General features: G+C 40.3%; 1 protein-coding gene and 1 long non-coding RNA gene across 2 annotated transcripts; one reads left to right on the forward strand and one right to left on the reverse strand.

Annotated features, from left to right (window-relative positions):
* Window positions 1-7,703: 7,703 nt before the first annotated feature.
* Window positions 7,704-9,005, reverse strand: LOC128794493 (uncharacterized). Its single transcript, XR_008433147.1, has 3 exons — window positions 8,926-9,005; window positions 8,716-8,813; window positions 7,704-8,629 (listed from the first exon to the last, which is right to left on the reverse strand). It is a non-coding gene; the product is annotated as an uncharacterized LOC128794493 (long non-coding RNA).
* Window positions 8,909-16,557, forward strand: MNS1 (meiosis specific nuclear structural 1). Its single transcript, XM_053954403.1, is given in 11 exon segments — window positions 8,909-8,972; window positions 8,975-9,084; window positions 9,425-9,514; window positions 9,707-9,834; window positions 10,319-10,421; window positions 11,263-11,492; window positions 12,220-12,436; window positions 12,515-12,622; window positions 13,373-13,630; window positions 14,553-14,678; window positions 16,257-16,557. Coding segments are annotated over 11 exon segments (1,533 nt in total). The 3' UTR covers window positions 16,356-16,557.
* The last annotated feature ends 40 nt before the right edge of the window (window positions 16,558-16,597 follow it).

Consider the following 16,597-nt stretch of genomic DNA (forward strand, 5'->3'; position numbering starts at 1 on the left):
GGGTGTAGAGGGTGGTGTCCAGGAATGTGGTTCTGCCGTGCTGTTTCAGGTTCTGGTTTGTGCTAGTAGAAGAGCTTTCCCCAGGCCAGGATCCTCTCCCAGGGCTGGACACAGCCTGATGCAAGCAAGTGCCAAAGCTCATTTTCCCTTTCTGTTCCTTGGTGAATCAGTGTTTGTACACTGTGACTTTGTCTCTCTGGGAAGCATGCCCCAAAATGTGGCCTGGGGAAACCCTTCTTTTCCTCTGTCAGTCCTGAAGAGGGGTATGAGAGACAGCTCCTCCACCTGAACAATGTTATGGAATGCTATAAATTAATTCTATAATGCTATAATTAATTATAAGTTAATTCTCTGGTTTATTACGGTTAAAACTTACTTGACCTATTTAAAAAATGTCGTTGTTTCCAGGGTATCAAGAATTTAAAAGGTACCTGAACGAGACCCACAGAATGGCTTGGGTGTATGTCATGAATGTCATGTTATTTCATGGCTTTACATTTAAGCATTTTAATTACCACATCTCATTACACTTAGAAAATTACCAACTAGAACAGGTTCAAAACTTTGTGTAAATGAAATCTGCAGAGCATAAAGGGAATTCCCAGTAAACATCTTTTGTTTGTAGGTAGAGATGACACAAAAACCTGTGGTTTGGTATTTGTTGTGTACTGGTATTGTTATTCTTGTCTATTTGTTATGTTTCTGCCATAGTTCATTTTGAGTTCATTACAGAGATTTGCCTTACAGTATGACATGACTAAACTTATGTTTAGCATTATTATTATATAATTTGCTTGTAAGCTCTGCCTGTATTATTGTTGAACTATACATTTTTAGCAATATTATTTAGAAAATAAATGCCAGCAAATGTCTAGGATTTTTTTCAGGTTTTACTCAGATCAATTTAAACTGTTCAAATCTTAAATAAAGTAAAATACAGCTTAGTAGAGCCTGTAAATGTAACCTTAATATTCATTTATCACTGACTAGGACTGGCCAGAAAATTACTATTAAGGAGGGTTTCCATACATTTTGGAATGAAACTCATCTCTTTTATTCATGGCTTCTGGAGGAAAAAGGGACAAATTCTCTGAAGCAGTTGAGGGCATGGAAGATGCATCTTCTATATCCAAAACTACTGGCTACTTGGCATTATCTATCATTTAAGATCTATCTCACTTTATAGTCTACACTTTCACATCCCACTTTGAAGGCACATTTTGATTATTATTGGTTATCTGTTTTCTTGCTTTCAGTTGAGGACAAACTGCTACAGGGACTCAGGCTTCTGTCCTCAAGCTAATGTCCAGAGAAGGATTTGCACAGGGAGACTTCCTTCTACTCCTTAGGTCTGGCCTGGCTGGACACTTTTCCCATCCTAGGCTGTGTGCAGAGTAACAGAATGCTTTGCCATGACTTGCTAAGCCAGCCTGGGAGCCAGGCAAGGTGGATGTTTGCTGCCTGGAAGGCAAAGATAGTAAGTTTTTCAAGTACTGAATAGTAAAATACTGAAATTCAGAAGAAGAAAGCCCCCCCCCCCCCCAAAGAAATTAAATTTAAAATGTATAGTCCTTCAGGAAACTATCATGCATTGCATAACAAGCAGATAAGAATGAATTGTTCCTTTCAAGTCAGTTTTAAAAAGAGGAAAATATTTAGAAAGTGAATCTTGCAGTCTAGATAAAAGCAATTTTGTTTTATGCAGCTGCCAGTGAAGAGTCCTGCTGCAGTGGTAACTTGAAAGTCAATAAACATGAATTATTTACATTAATTATTTAGAAGACACAGGATAAAAATTAATTAATATTAAACCAGAATTAATCCATTGTATAAGCACTAAGGAATGTGTATGTGTTCCTAGCAAATTGATTGTGACATCCATTTGGAATCTCAGTTTACATACATGAAGAAGGTGTAAGTGAATGTTTTATCATCTAATTGTAAATACATTTTAACTAAAATGCATGAACTAACTGTTAAGGATCAAGTAACTTAAATTATAATATCTACAGTATATAAAAACAGACATGTCTGGCCAGATGGTGTGAGAATAAGGAGTGACTGGATTTCAAATAAGTAACAAGCAAGTAGAAATCATGTACTGTGGGATTCACCTGGCCACCACACATTAAAATAACCTGCAAAGAAGAGATGAGGCCATTTAAGAGAAAGGTTTCTACATTGGAGAAGCAATGAAAAATCTCATTTAACAGAGATACTGGGTTAGTCATAATTTTTGCTTCTTCTGTCTGCAGAAATCAGGTCTCAACAGAGCTCTTGGATCCTGGAGAAACCTGATGAGAGATGTCATTCCAAACCCACTGACAGGGAAGGAAGAAGAGTAATAGTACTCACATGTAAGTGAAGTGAGGCAAACCCTGGAAAATGCATCACAACAAGAGGAAAAATTGCGGAATTAGGAGTGCCCAAGAGAGTACTTTGTAATACAAACAGCTGTGGGATGGGAAGAAAATACTAAACAGGTAATGGAGATCAGAGAGGGTAGAGAGAATTCCTCTGAAAATACTACTGTGAGGTTCTTGAGCTACAGTTGTATCTCTAGTAAACATCTGAATAGATATGGAGTCAGGAAATGGTTATTTCTAAGCTAAAGCAAAAGGTCCATGGGTATTGCTTTCAAACATACATACTATCTGAAGGGCAAGCCTGTGTAAAATGTTTTCCAAATGAACTTGGTTAAAATTTCAAAAGTATGGGTGGTTGGGAATGAGAATTTCTAGCACAACAGACAATAGAGGAAAAGTAGAAACTGCTCATCTTAATATATCTTGTAAAATTCTGTAGGTCACCCAGTTTCAGGTCATGTGCCCTTATTAAAGCACCAAGCATGTTTCTGGACTAATTACAGTAAACACAGTTGTTCAACAGTGGTGTTTATCTGTTAGTTCAGCATGGTGATCACTGATTCTTGCATGAGTGACAGAAAGGTTAAGTTAGAAATCTTCTGAAGAAGGACTTTGTTAGCCATAGGGGACAAAAGGAGGGGGAAAAAGGACTGACAAAGGTTGTATACAAAGAAGCCTTTAATGAAGATTTGCCATAAGGCAAGATAATAGTTCTTGAGTGTTATGAACTGCAGAAACTGCATGAACACATTATATTTTAAACACTTAATCTGTATTACAAACTATGTACATTCTTCTGCTAAATAAGATGAATTGGGATTCAAGAAGCAGCACATCCTGACAAATCTTCTCCTGAAGGCATCCATTAATATAAATCAACAGTAGCAATTTTGTTTGATCATTTATTTGCAAGAATCATTAAGGTTTATTAGCATAATTATTCCCTGTGGGACTTCATGTCACATAAATGAAAAATGGCATTATCAATATTTAAAAGATAAGTATGTAATGTTCAGAGTACTTAAACAGTACTCTGCAGGTGGTGTCCAGCTGTAGCAAATTAGATTAGGTTTGATTTCCAAATTCTAGAGATAGAACTAGAGACAAAACTAGGTTCCTTATTGTGCAAGGTGTAAGCACACAGACACACTCTGTAGTTATTCATTACTGTACGTGTGTGGAACATTGTTTTCTGATTTCAAGAAAGCAACGTGACTTAAGATACCAAGGGGAAGTGAATGTTGCTCACTGGTGGAAATCCTTCTATAATCTTGTCTTTTTTTTTAACAGTTCTATATGCTGACCTCAAATTTTCTCAATGAAACAAGACAGCTTTCTCAGTGGAGACATGGAGAGAGGCCCTGCTTTCCTGCAGGAGCTCTGAAACCAAAATCAGTGGTGCCTCTGTACCAACTGTGATCATCTTGGTACTCCCAATGAGCTTGGCTTACAGGAGCACTTTTTGAATGAGACACGAGGATTGATGCACAGCAAAGCCTGTGGGTATCGCTGTGCTGGGAACATTTCACAGACAGAAATCTGTGGGCTTTATCTGGCCCACAGCAATGCAGAGCTAATTCACCGCTTCACTGAGGAATTTTTGTTGGAGCACGAAATTGCTGTTTTAGCAGCAGCAAAATCAGTACCCACTGTGTTCTCTTCTCCTCTCTAAAAGCTCTTGAATAAAACATCAGTGATTTTACTAAACATGCCCCAGGACTCCTCCAGACACATCCCTGTGTGGGGCAGGGAAGCAGAGCCTCCACCAGCCTGGGGCTCATCACAACACACTGCCAAGGCTGCTGGGCAGGAGGAGATGCCAGCATAAGAGATGGATGCAGGCAGCAGAATGACTTTCACCTTGCTCTCAGCCCTTTCTGGGACTGATGTTTGTTTTCTGTTATTGCCCTTCAGTTGCCCTTTCTGTTGGTTGGCTTGAGGTTATGGCTACAGATTAATTTGTTTAATACTCTGTTGTTGGCAGCAGACATCTTTTTCCTTACTATTCTGCTCTTTGCTAAGCTCCTCTTTGGAGCTCCTCAGCTTTTTAATTATTCACAAAAGCTGAACTGAACTCTTTGGAATTAATTGTGTTTGGTGGTATGTTGCAGGAATGAAAGGGGTTCTGCTTACTTTTAAAGTACATTTCCTGGTGCTTTCAAGTCTGCACTCAAGTTAGAACACATGGCCACACCTGGACTCGGTGCTTCCCAGGGAGTGGGCAGTCCCCAGGAAGCATATGCCATCTCACCCTTTTGCTCAGTGTATACTTTTTTATGGGTGCTGCTATAGGAAGAGTAGTAAAGCTTAGCACTTAATAGCTTATTTTCAATGTTATTCAGCCTTGGAAATTACAAATCTTCCTTCCAGAGGTGTATGTTCTGATGGCATTGCATACAAAATACTGGAAAGGAAACCATGTTCAGTGCTTAATGACAGCCAAAATCAGCTGGGGGGATGATCACTGGGTGGAGGCCATGACTGGTTTTAGTTTTCCCTCTGCCCATTCAGCTGGGCACTTTGGCAGACGAGCTTGCAGGCTGGTTACTCAAATACCTCCTCTACACCCCTCACAGAAGAGACACAGATAGGCTAGAACAGAAAAAAATCTAATCTTTCCTTTCAAACAAAGAGCTCTAAATGAAGCTTGTTATCTTGAAGTGCACTTTTTGACAAATACTTGTATAAGAGGTCTCATATCAAAATCTCAGTAAATAGATACTTTTATAAAAACCTTTTACAAACAGAACCTTCATACTAATAAACCTTTAGATTCTCTTCTAAAAATAATTTCCATTCAGTTTCCTAAGTAAGGACTCAGTCCTTTTGCTTGAACTTAGGATATCTGGTCTCTTCTATTGGTTATGATAGGTAAGTGGATAAAGGTCTTGCTGCAAAAAACAGAAGTGTCATTATAGCAGTGTTTTAAAACATTCTTTGCAGAAGAACTATATTTGCTGTCCCTGGACCAGGTATTTAAAAAAAAATTCATAGAGGTGAAGCAGAAAGCCTGATATTCTCAGCAGAAAGCACTTATGTGTTCCTCTCAGAAAACGGAGTCCTACAGCTAAATACTTATTAAATCCCCATTTGTCTTAACAGAAACAGATGTATTTTTGTTGAACACATTTGAAGCACTGAGTATTTTTGTTCCTTGTATTATTTTAGTTTAGAGTCCATAATGTCATGAGTAAAAGATTGCTTCTGCCTACTGCTGCTATGGGGCATGTTTTCCCTACTACTGCAGGATAATTAAAAAAAAAATAGTGCTAAGGCTTTGTTGACAGTGATAGCCCCTTAGCTGCTAAATCCGCTGTCCCATCCATCACTAATCTCAAGCAAAGCAAGCATTAGTTTCTCTGTGACTTATCTAGGTCCTTAGTAGATCAATAGCACAGCTCAGATGTTTCAGTCTCTTGCCTGTTAATTCGCATTTATCTTTTCATCCAAAGAAGGTAAATTACCTCACAGAGAAGCTGTGTTATCCCCAATAGTGGTTTATAATGTTGCAAAGTCAGCATGACCCACATATCTTATCTCAGCTGGAATGCATTTGTCACTGTCTCATGTTATGATCATCTGGTAAAATGCCCTAGAAAAGAGGTAAACCTGCAAAATGGCTTCACCGTTTTATTTAATGACCTTTCCTGTTATGTGTTCCTGTATCACCTTCAACTGAAACTGCTAAATAAAGGGAACTTACTTTTTCCCTTTAATGCTCCATTTCATCGTTTTTACCATTAGCATTTCTCAGCAGTCTTCACTTTGCTGTCAGGAGGTCATCAGTGGGTGCTGATACTGAGTTTAAGAACGGACTCATTTATTAAGAAGCTGTGTTAACCCTGAGAAAGGACTGCTGAGTTTAACTCTACATTTGTACAGTTGGCTGCTGATTACCTAAAAGCTTTTCAGGTTCCAGGAGGGTTTAATACTCTTAGGAAAAAGAAATGAGAATCAGATCACTGACCTATAGCTGTAACCAAGCTGCTGCAAGAAGAAATGCTCTATGCAACAGGAGTTTGATAGCAGTTATGCAGCTGGGACTCATTCCTTTCCATACTACAGGAAGGTAGATATTTCATTATCTGTTATTCTCAAAACTCTGTAATGGAAAGAAAACTTAAATGTAAACACACTGGATTTCTAAGAAGTCTGACATAGCTGGTTCTGAAACAGTGCATTTTTATTCTCCTTCTTTAAAAGAACAGAGCAACTCTGCCTGGACTGAACTCTGCTCTGCAGTGTGAAATTCTTAGGTCTTAACTGAGAAATTAATCAGTGCCATCAAGGAGCTCTGCTTTTTGACGTGAGGAGAAGGTAGGTCTGTTTTCAGCACAGTGCTCCATTTCTTCCCAAATAAGAAGGTGCAAGGAAGGCCCCTCCAGGGAGCAGTGACTTGCTGTGACTGCAGAGCTGGGAGGAGGAGCAGCAAAACCAGGTGCTTCCCTCTCAGGTGGAGGAGGAGCACCCGACTGAGATGACCTTGATGAGGAGGAGAACAGGACGTGCCAAGAGGGCCTGGCACAGAAATGCTTGGCCAGGTGCAGGAGAGCAGAGAACCAACAGGGAGATGCAGTCAGAGCCCAGGGCTGGAGAGCAGCAGTGCTTACCAACTGAAAAAGGGACGCTTCTGGCTGGATGTAAAGGGAGGCAACAAAAAAATTAAGATGCCCAAGCTTTAGGACAGCAGCATGCAGTTCCTGGGGGTGCTCTCAAGAGATGAAAGCAGCAGTTGTGTCTAAGTTGAGGGAAACAATTGTTTTCTATCTCTTACATATTCCATTACATGGAAGAACAAGGCAAGGGAATAGTGGGTGTTTCTGTGGAGTTTCTGGGTTATTTTCCCCTCCTTGTTCTCTACATGGAGTGACTATGTGCTGGAAGGTTAGTTACCTTCCTCTGGAAATCTGCAGGCACAGTTTACTGAGCTGTCCCTGTGGCTTAATTTATGTTGGGGAAAACAATCAGGCCATTAAAGGTAAGAGATTCTCAGCACAAACTGCTGTGAGATATTGAGGACACAAAAATTCTCTGGTTGCATTTTTTTTTTTTTCTTCCTTGTATTTTAAGCACACTTCAGCAAATGTGTGGGAAATAAAAGAACAGTAAAGGCTCCAAGGACTGGAAACCTCAAAATATTTTTCCATTGGGAATCTTTCAGGGTATTAGTCCTGTGCTCTGTCTCTTCTTTGAAAGATACACTGCTAACAAATACTTTACATGCAAATACAAGCTCCTCCTAATTTTAAAAATAACTTTGTGAACTGATCCATTGGTCTGTGGTATATATTTTGCTCAAGCATTTTTGCTCCCACTTTTCTGTCTGAGTGCCTTTCTGTCCTGGAGACTGACTCAAAGTATGTTTGTGCTCTCCTTCTAGAGGGTTGCTGTTCCAAAAGGAGGATGTCGTGTGAACAATGATGACATTTTACATCTCAAGGTTATTTGCTCTTATTTCCTGAAGTGAAAGGTAATTTTGTTCTTTTGTTTGGTAAGAAAGAAAATTCTGTTTATTTCCAGTGAGGTGCATAGGTGTTTACTGAGGAGAAGAGACAGCAAAAATCTTTTGCATCTTTGTTCCCCCAGTCCTGCCACCTCCAAACCTTGAGCACTCAAAGTCACTGCTGTGCCAGAGCAGTTAAAAGATTCCCTCTTTTTAAGCCAATGCCTTGAAATCATTGGGGGTTTGGGGGGGCAGTTGACATTTACTTGTTTCCTTGCCTAATGTTGAAAAGAGAAGTGTAGTGGTAACACCACTTGCAAAGACAAACTAAGGAATGTTTATGATCTTTTTTTGACTCATCTCTCTCTGATTGTATCTTTTTAAAGACATTGTCTCCTGTAGTTTATTCCTCCCTTCCTCAAGCGTTGTGTGAAAACACTTTTCTCATTAAAGAGACCAAAGCTTCAGAAAGAATTCCACCAATTTGGGAAAATTTGTAAAAGATTTTAAAAAATAAGTGTTCTCAGCCCAAGAAGATATAGACACATCTATAGACAGCACTGCATCAGTAGAAACAATCAGACTTGTTATCTAATTCTCAGAGGTGTTCTTCTCTTAAGCTTTATTAATTTTAATTAATTTTATAAAGTAGGTAACATTAATAAATTTGAAATACTGCTTTAAATAAGCTTAAATGTCTTTAGTTTTACTCAACTATGTGGAAAAGAACATTAAGGTGAGGAAAGTGGGCGGGGAGAGTTTGGGGAGTTGGGTGCCACAACGTTGATTTCCTTCCTGGAGCAGAGTCAGTCCGGGAAAACTGTAGGGAGCAGTTGTGCTCTGTGTAAGGAATATTGAGGGCTGCGTTTTCTTAAATAAAGCATACTCGGTACCAAGTAACTTTACCAGAATCATCTGTTGTGGTGATCATGGTTCACGTTCTGGCTGTTGTGTTCTGCCCTGTGCCTGTACCTCCCAAAGCTGCTGGAGATTCACCGTCATCGCTGTGAAGGACATAAATTCTTAATTAAACGCTGCCCCCTGGGGTTTGTGTTTAGAGATGAGTCAAGTGCATTTATTTAAAGTCACGATTCAAGAAATGCGTTTAAACACCACCTTTCAAAGTCCCCCTCGCGGTGACGTCACGCTCCCATGGCCCCGCGTCAGGGTCGGGTCGCCATCTTGGCCAATCAGCGAGGGCGATTCCCCGGAAGTGAAACCGCGTCCTGGAGCCCGGCGGCGCCGCGCGTTGCTACGGCAACGGTCGGCAGGATGGTAACGGGGGGGGACCCTGAGGGGAGCGGGACTGGGGGCGGCATGGCGAGTGGGACCCTGAGGGGAGCGGGACTGGGGGCGGCATGGCGAGTGGGACCCTGAGGGGAGCGGGACTGGGGGCGGCATGGCGAGTGGGACCCTGAGGGGAGCGGGACTGGGGGCGGCATGGCGAGTGGGACCCTGAGGGGAGCGAGACTGGTGAGTGGGGTCGTGAGGGGAGCGACATTGGGGGCGGCATGGGGAGTGGGACCTTGATGGGAGTGGGGCCGTGAGGGAGGCGGCATGGGGAGCGGGTCCCCGCGGCTGTCCTGCGCCACCGCCTCTCCCTTGTCGCCCGCAGGCGTCCGAGGAGCGGGAGTGGGGCAGACGGGCGGCCCGGCTGCGGGCCGAGCTGGAGCGGGAGCGGCGGCTGGATGAGGCGCTGCGGGCGGTAAGAGCTGCGGGTTTGGTCGCGCTCAGGGAGGGAGAAGGCTGAGGAGAAGAGTTCTCACCTTTGCCTGTCAAAAGCTTTTCCCATTGACGATCATTTAATGACTTGTAAAGTCTTGCTTGACCGCACGGTCTCCTTTCCTTCTCCCAAATGTGCATGTCCGAGAGTTGGTATGGAAATTGTTCTCATCAGGCAGAAGAGAACAGAAAGCAGAGAGCGCTGCAGCTGGAGCGAGAGCAAAAGCTGGCGGCTGAGCTGGCGAGGCGGGACCGCGAGAAAATTAAAGATGAGAAGATCAGGCAACAAGTCAGAGCAAACAGGTAATTCAGAAATTTCCCAGCTGTATCAAATTGGCTGCTCCTGTTTTCAGATTTGGAAAAGCTGTAGCAGGAGTGGAGATGATTCAGACCTGAAAGGAAAAGTTACTTTGAGATCAAAGTATGACAATAAGTTAATTTTAAGCAAATTTTGTCAATGAAAAAGATCAAGCCACAAAATTTTCATTTTGAATATATGTATATGTACAATTTGGCATATCTGTGAGCATACATGTGTATGTACATGTACCTGTGCTTATATGGTTAGAAGTGAAGTATGCAGAACTGTTGATAGCACATGTAGAAATATAGGTAACTCTTGGTTTTAAACTAATTTTTTTCTTTTTCTGCTCTTTAACTAGAGCAATATTTTTCGTCATGGTTGTCCCAATGAAAAATACAATGTGTTTAAATACAGATGGAAACTTAATTTCTTCCCCTAGATACTGACCCCCTTGTAATAGGATAATTTTTTTTTCCTCTCCAGTCTTGAACTTCGAGAGTTAGAAAGAAAGCTGAAATCTGCTTATATGAATAAAGAACGTGCTGCACAGATTGCTGAAAAAGAAGCTATATACAATGAGAAAATGGTAATTAGTGCATCCCAGCACCTGAGTCCCATAACTCTTTGTATGGATTATGTAGAAGATTTTTCCTTTGACCTTTTTTATCTAAAATATTGTTCAAGCATTCAGTGTTATTGAAAATATATTTTGTGTTATGAAGGATTAATTAACTAGTAATAACTAGCTACAAGAAAAACGTTTACTTTGCCATTGCAATTGAAGGAGTAGTGATTGAATTAGCTGTATGACTGGTTATAGTTGTTATTTTACTGGTTTTGTAGTATTTATCCAAGTCAAAACTATGATACCCTTTGTACAGTAAGTGTTTACAGTGGTGAATCATTACTTCAGAATCTGGTTGCTGAAAACAATGTTACTCTTTCCAAACAGTGATCTGGGTAACTTCAGAAAGACTTGCAAATTTATATTTATCTATAGAAAGATATTGGTGATCAGGTAGATGATTCTGATGATGTTAATGCTCTATACAGGGCTCAGTGCAGGCAGTTGTACAGCAATGTGCTCATTGAGGGTGTTCTCTGTAGCCCAGCCTCATTCCAGTCGTTGTGCCGGTGTGAGTGAGTCCCACCTGTGCTCAAATGCTCAATACTTTGTTCTTTAAGTATTTTTACTGCTCCTCAAATTGGTCAGATCTTGAGAGTGTCCTGAGAGTGCCAGAGTAGAATCCAGTTCTACTGACTGGATTAAGCTATTAAGCGTGTTAAGGCTCTATATTTATAGATTGAGGTGGAAGACTTTCATTTCTGGCAATGCTGCATAATTCCTTTCCACACTGTGCATTTTTTCATTACAAGCTGTAGTAGTGAGAGTGAAAAGGAATCTTGCGTTGCCTTTTTCCCCCTAGAAATGGGAGGATGAAGTAGCCCAAGAGATGAAGGAAGATTATGACAGGTATCTGAAAGAAGAAATGTCTGCAGAACTGAGGCGAAACCAGGAGAAGAAAACGTACCATCAAGAACTGGACAAACAGGTTGAGGAACAGGAGAAGAAGAAGCAAGAGGCTTATGAAGAGTTTCTAAGAGAGAAACACATGATTGATGAAATTGTAAAAAAGATCTATGAAGAAGACCAAATGTTAGTTACTTTGAATTTTTATTATTTATTAATTTAAAACAAAGCAGCTCATATAATTCTGCACAGAAAGCTAATTTGTATGCACCTATTCCATATACACTAAGGCCCATTTTAGTTTCCTTTGGTCACATTTTAGTAACAAGAGACTGACTTGCATGAATGTTCCTGCTGAAACCTCAGAATGTCCCAGTCACTCTCGTGTCCTTGTTCCCCAAATATGAAATTGAGCTTATTTGCAGGAGGGCTTCTATTGAGCCCATCATGTTGGACACAGTAGCATATTACACATTTCTGCCTCTCCTTGTGTTCCTGCCTTGCCACCAGATGCTTTGTTTGCATGTCATAGGAACAGGGCAGGAAGTTTCTGAGGGCAAGGTATTGTGTGTGGCAGGGGAGAGTTTAGTGTAAATAAAAAGTTTAGGGTTTGTGGTGCTATTGGGCTTTCTTTTCTTCTTTCTCTTTGATGGGGCATGTATAAAATGCAGCAGCAGTGTGTACTTTTGTGTACAGTCTGCCTTCCAGAAAGGTGTTAGACATGAGATTCCCTTCTTGGGGCAGTTTACTACTAAGTGTTTTCAATTTAGCTATCTAGTTTCTAGATGAATGTTTAAAGAGAGTCATTTAAATCTTAGTCTCAGGAATATGTTGTTAATGGTGAGCATCTGGTTAAATATTACTCTGCAGTATGTAAATAATTATTTGAACAGTTTTTTTCCATCTTCTACAGGGAAAAACAACGGAAGTTAGATAAAATAAGAGAAACTCAAACATACATTGAAGAGTTTATAAAAGAACAAGCTATCTGGAGGAAAAGGAAACAGGAGGAGATGGAAGAAGAAAATAGGAAAATTATGGAGTTTGCTAACATGCAACAACAAAGAGAAGATGGTTGGATGGCTAAAGTTCGAGACACTGAGGAGAAAAAACAGAGAGTTCAAAACATGGTATCAAAAATTGAAATTGTAGAAAAAATTGTTGTATGTTTTTGTCTTTCATTTAGAAACCTTTCCTTCTTGTAATAGGTTGCCAAGACCATGGAAAGAGAAGAACAGAGGCGTAAAGAACAGGAACAAATCCGCCAAGATCTGTATCTGGAAGAACAAGAAGCGATAGAAAGGAGGAAGGAGATGGTAAGTGCTGGCAGGTACATGAAGGATTTTTTTCCCACGCTTTGGATTTCTAAGTCTGCAGTGTTGTTTGTGACTTTGGGGTTTCCAGTTATGTTCTAGCACAAAGTATTTATTTTCAACTCTATTTTCTAAATGTTCTCAGTCAGACAGGCAGTTTATAGATTAGCTTAGGTTTTGGAGGGAAAATTGTGTACTTTGAGTTTCCTTTTTTGCTCCTAATGTATTTAATTTCAACCAGAAAGGCAAGTAAAGATTTTGAATACCTCTTATGGCCCCATTTATACATTTATTTATCTTGTGAAGAGAATATCAGTAACTTTCAAGTTTAGATTTAAGCTAAGCAGTTTAATTAATGGCTTTTTTTCTGCATGTCTATTTCCTATGGGCCTGGACACACTCTGTCTTACCTTGCTGTGGGTGACAAACAAAATGTAACACAGGTTGACATTCCAACCACTGCTATTTTTAGAGTGTTGTTCAGGATGACTGTCTTGTTGATTCCCTTCATCATAGTGGGAAAAAAATCCCCTTTGGTTTTGGACTTATTTTTGAGAATCTTGTGACATTTGCCAAGCTGATTAATACTGGAGAGCACTGTCAGGTATGAAATGTTTGCTCCAGTTAGTTATGCTAGAAGTTAAGAGCTACAGTAAATTTATTCCAAGATAAATGGAGTAGATTGGCTGCTGCTGCTGAGAATTTTTCAAATTATTTTCAGTAATACTGCATTTTACTAAATTTCCTTTATAGGAAGAAATTGAAAAGAGAATAAGGCAGCGCCTAGACTTAAGGCAAACATATGAAAAGCAACTTGCTCTAAAGGCAGCAGCACAACAAGCTATGAGAGAAGAGGAGGAAGCTCTCCGGCAGCGGATTTTGGCCAAGCTGGCCGAGGAAGATCGCATTGAGCAGCTGAACACGCAGAAAAGGAGAATGAGACAGCTTGAACACAAAATGGCCGTGGAAAAAATTCTTGAGGAACGTCGCAAACAGTGTATTGCAGAAAAAGTAAGAGTTTCACATGCACCTTTGTTTGAGCACAGTGTTTAATATGGGAATACTTGTGCTATCCTAAGGAACAATGCTGGTGTTGGTAGGGAAAGGTGATGGGAATTGGAGAGAATAGCAGGGGGAACCGGGACTTTGTTTTGGTTTCTAACAAGAAAAAAGTATTTTTAGAGCTAACTTTTTTTGTAGCTTCAGAGGTTGGGGTCAACAACATTTCTGCCCTCCTGTGTAGCTGTGTACTGCAAATACCTCTTGAGGAGCCATGAGATCAGTAACACAAGTGCTGTCCAGTTCCACATCCCTGGTCAGCTGCACTGATAATGGCACGTGAGGAGGGGAAGGCCTAGCCTTGCTTTGAGATTAAGTCTCTTTTATTGAGATCAGAGGAAGAAAAGGTGTAAGCTGAAAGCAAGACATGGAATCCCATACTGCTGTTTTCAGACCTGTGTATAGGGTATAAATCACCTGTGTAATGTGAATTGCAATTTCCAGTCATCAGTGTGAAAATTCATACCTATTGTTCCTTTTCCTGGATTAGAGCAGCAGGGCTGCAACAGACTAACTCATTTGAGAGCCAAAAAGCCACCAGAACTGAACATTGCCTGCCTTCAAAAGGGCTTCTGACATCAAACACTTGGATAGCAGACTCACCCCATGACCTGCCATTCAGTTTTCTCTTTTGTCTGAGCTTGCTTTCCAATTGCCAGACAGGTATTGTTTAAACAATGCTTTGTGGGCTTTTCCATACACTTTTCCATCCTTTTCAAGAGGATTTCATGTGACCAGGAATGAATAAGTGGAAATACAAAATATACTCCGCTGAAATTTTTTCTCTTTATGCTGTTGTGGAGAGTGGTGGAAACAAACGTTCACAAAGCTGAAACAGAACTTAGGAAAACTTGTCACAACTTGTTTATTGTAGGAGCATGAACTTGAAGAAAGAGAGTTAGAGAAGAGAAGACAAGAAAGTATCCGTGCAATTATTGAAGAGGAGAGACAGAAACTCTTGAAAGAGCATGCATGGAAATTGCTGGGTTATCTTCCTCGAGTAAGTGAATTGTATTTTAAATACTTTTAATGTCTGCCCTGTAAATTGGATTTCTCCTGGACAGTTCAAGGTGAAGTTGCAGAACTGTGGCAGTTCCTGGAGTCAGTGGATGTCCTTACTGTGTCAGCTCACCTGCGCTCACCTCTTCCTTTTGCTTTTGAGTTGGGACTCGTTTACAGCACTGCTCTTCGTGCTGAGGGGCTTTGGGCTCTCTGGCACTATTGCTGCCTTGTACAGAACTCGCTGAAAGCTTCCACAGCACTTTGCACATCCAGTGTTTGAAATATGGAACCTGAGTTCTATAGCAGGGCTTCTCTAGCTAGAAAGGAATCCACCACAATTTAAAACCTGTTTCCACCAAATTTCTCAGTTGGGGTTTTGGCAGCAATTTCTTGCAGCTCTCTGGCTTGTCTGCCAAGTATTCCATAACTATGAACTCTGCAGCAGTGCAATGAACTGCAGGATTTACAGAAACATTACAGAGCTTGCTCTGTTCATCCCTGTGTTTTTAAAAGTTAAAAAGATGGAAGCAGTTATTGCAATAGGAATAAACTACAATTTATTTTGTATTGTGTTTCATAATTGCAAAGATCTCCTAATGGTACACAAATGAACTGAGAGCTGCCTTAGGGATGTAAAAATGCATTTACAGTAGAGAGGGAACTATGCAGCTGGTAAAAGAAATTCTGCAATACTGAAAAACATTAAGGAGAGCCAAGGTTAACTTTAATTCAAATATTACTACAATAATTGGTGCAGGAATTTGTAACACTTGGAGTGAGTTGCTCTCTAATGTGGATTTAATTAAAGAATAACTCATATTTTCAAAATTTTGATAAATTTTTGTGGTTTGAATTTGCTGTTGTAGGAAGCCTTGGCAGTTTCAGTGTCCAAGGCTCACACGTGTGCCATGTATAATGTTCTACTTTTCTGTTCTCTGCTTCAACACTGTGTCTTTGAGTTGGGTGTTCCTACATCACATTACTTCACTCAAAATGGTTAAACAGCAAAGTGCTACCAAATAGGAAACCTTCCAATATAAATTCAGTTTGTAACTTTTTTCCTCTTTTTAAATTGCTGCAAGATATGTTCTGTGGGTCATATTTTTAGCAGTAAAATTAATTTAAAATTAATTAGAAATTTAGATTTTTGCCTGAAGCTTCTCTTCCCAAAAACATTGTTTTTGATTAAGTTGACCAGCACTACTTGGTTTCCCAAGTTATTCCTTTGTATGAGTTAATTCCAACACAAGTAAAGAGGGAGAAAGAGCCCCAGCCCAGCCAGGGCCTCTTTTCACTGCAGTTGCTCGATTTTACCAAACCTGCCCCTGTGCTGTACTGACTCTAATCACTCCTGTGAGCAAGAGAATGCAGCTAAATGTTGTCTTTTGGCAGAAAAAAAAGAGGGCGCCGATTTGTAACTCACCTGTTCAGTTTTTGTGACGGTTTTCAGGTTTGCTTTAAAGGTCACATAGTATTATGGATACCATTATGGATACCATATTTTCTTCCGTAGAAAATTTCAGAGATCCATAGTAATCTCTCTGCTCTGTTTTCTCTGATGTTTCTATTAATGCAGGGAATACTCAAAGACGAAAACGACATTAACATGCTTGGAGAAGATTTCAGGTTGGCTTACCAGCAGAGAAGAGGTAATGAACATTCAGAAGAGAGCTGAACCTTCCCCCAGCTCAGCTCCTGCTTTGCCACTAGGTGTCATCTGATTCCCAGTGAAAACTTCCATTTGCTTTTAACAGTGAGCATTAACAGCCTTCATTTTAAAATCAAAGTTCTAAACGGATGAGCAGTTAGTTTTATAGAAGTGTGTGCTTGTGTGCTCCACTTGCATTTTTCACCAATAAACTGTTCTGGAGTTCTCAGTTATTCTCAGTTAGTCTTGTAGTAATATTAGAAATGTTT

Source organism: Vidua chalybeata, chromosome 13 (genome assembly GCF_026979565.1).
Source record: "Vidua chalybeata isolate OUT-0048 chromosome 13, bVidCha1 merged haplotype, whole genome shotgun sequence".
Classification (NCBI taxonomy): Eukaryota; Metazoa; Chordata; class Aves; order Passeriformes; family Viduidae; genus Vidua; species Vidua chalybeata.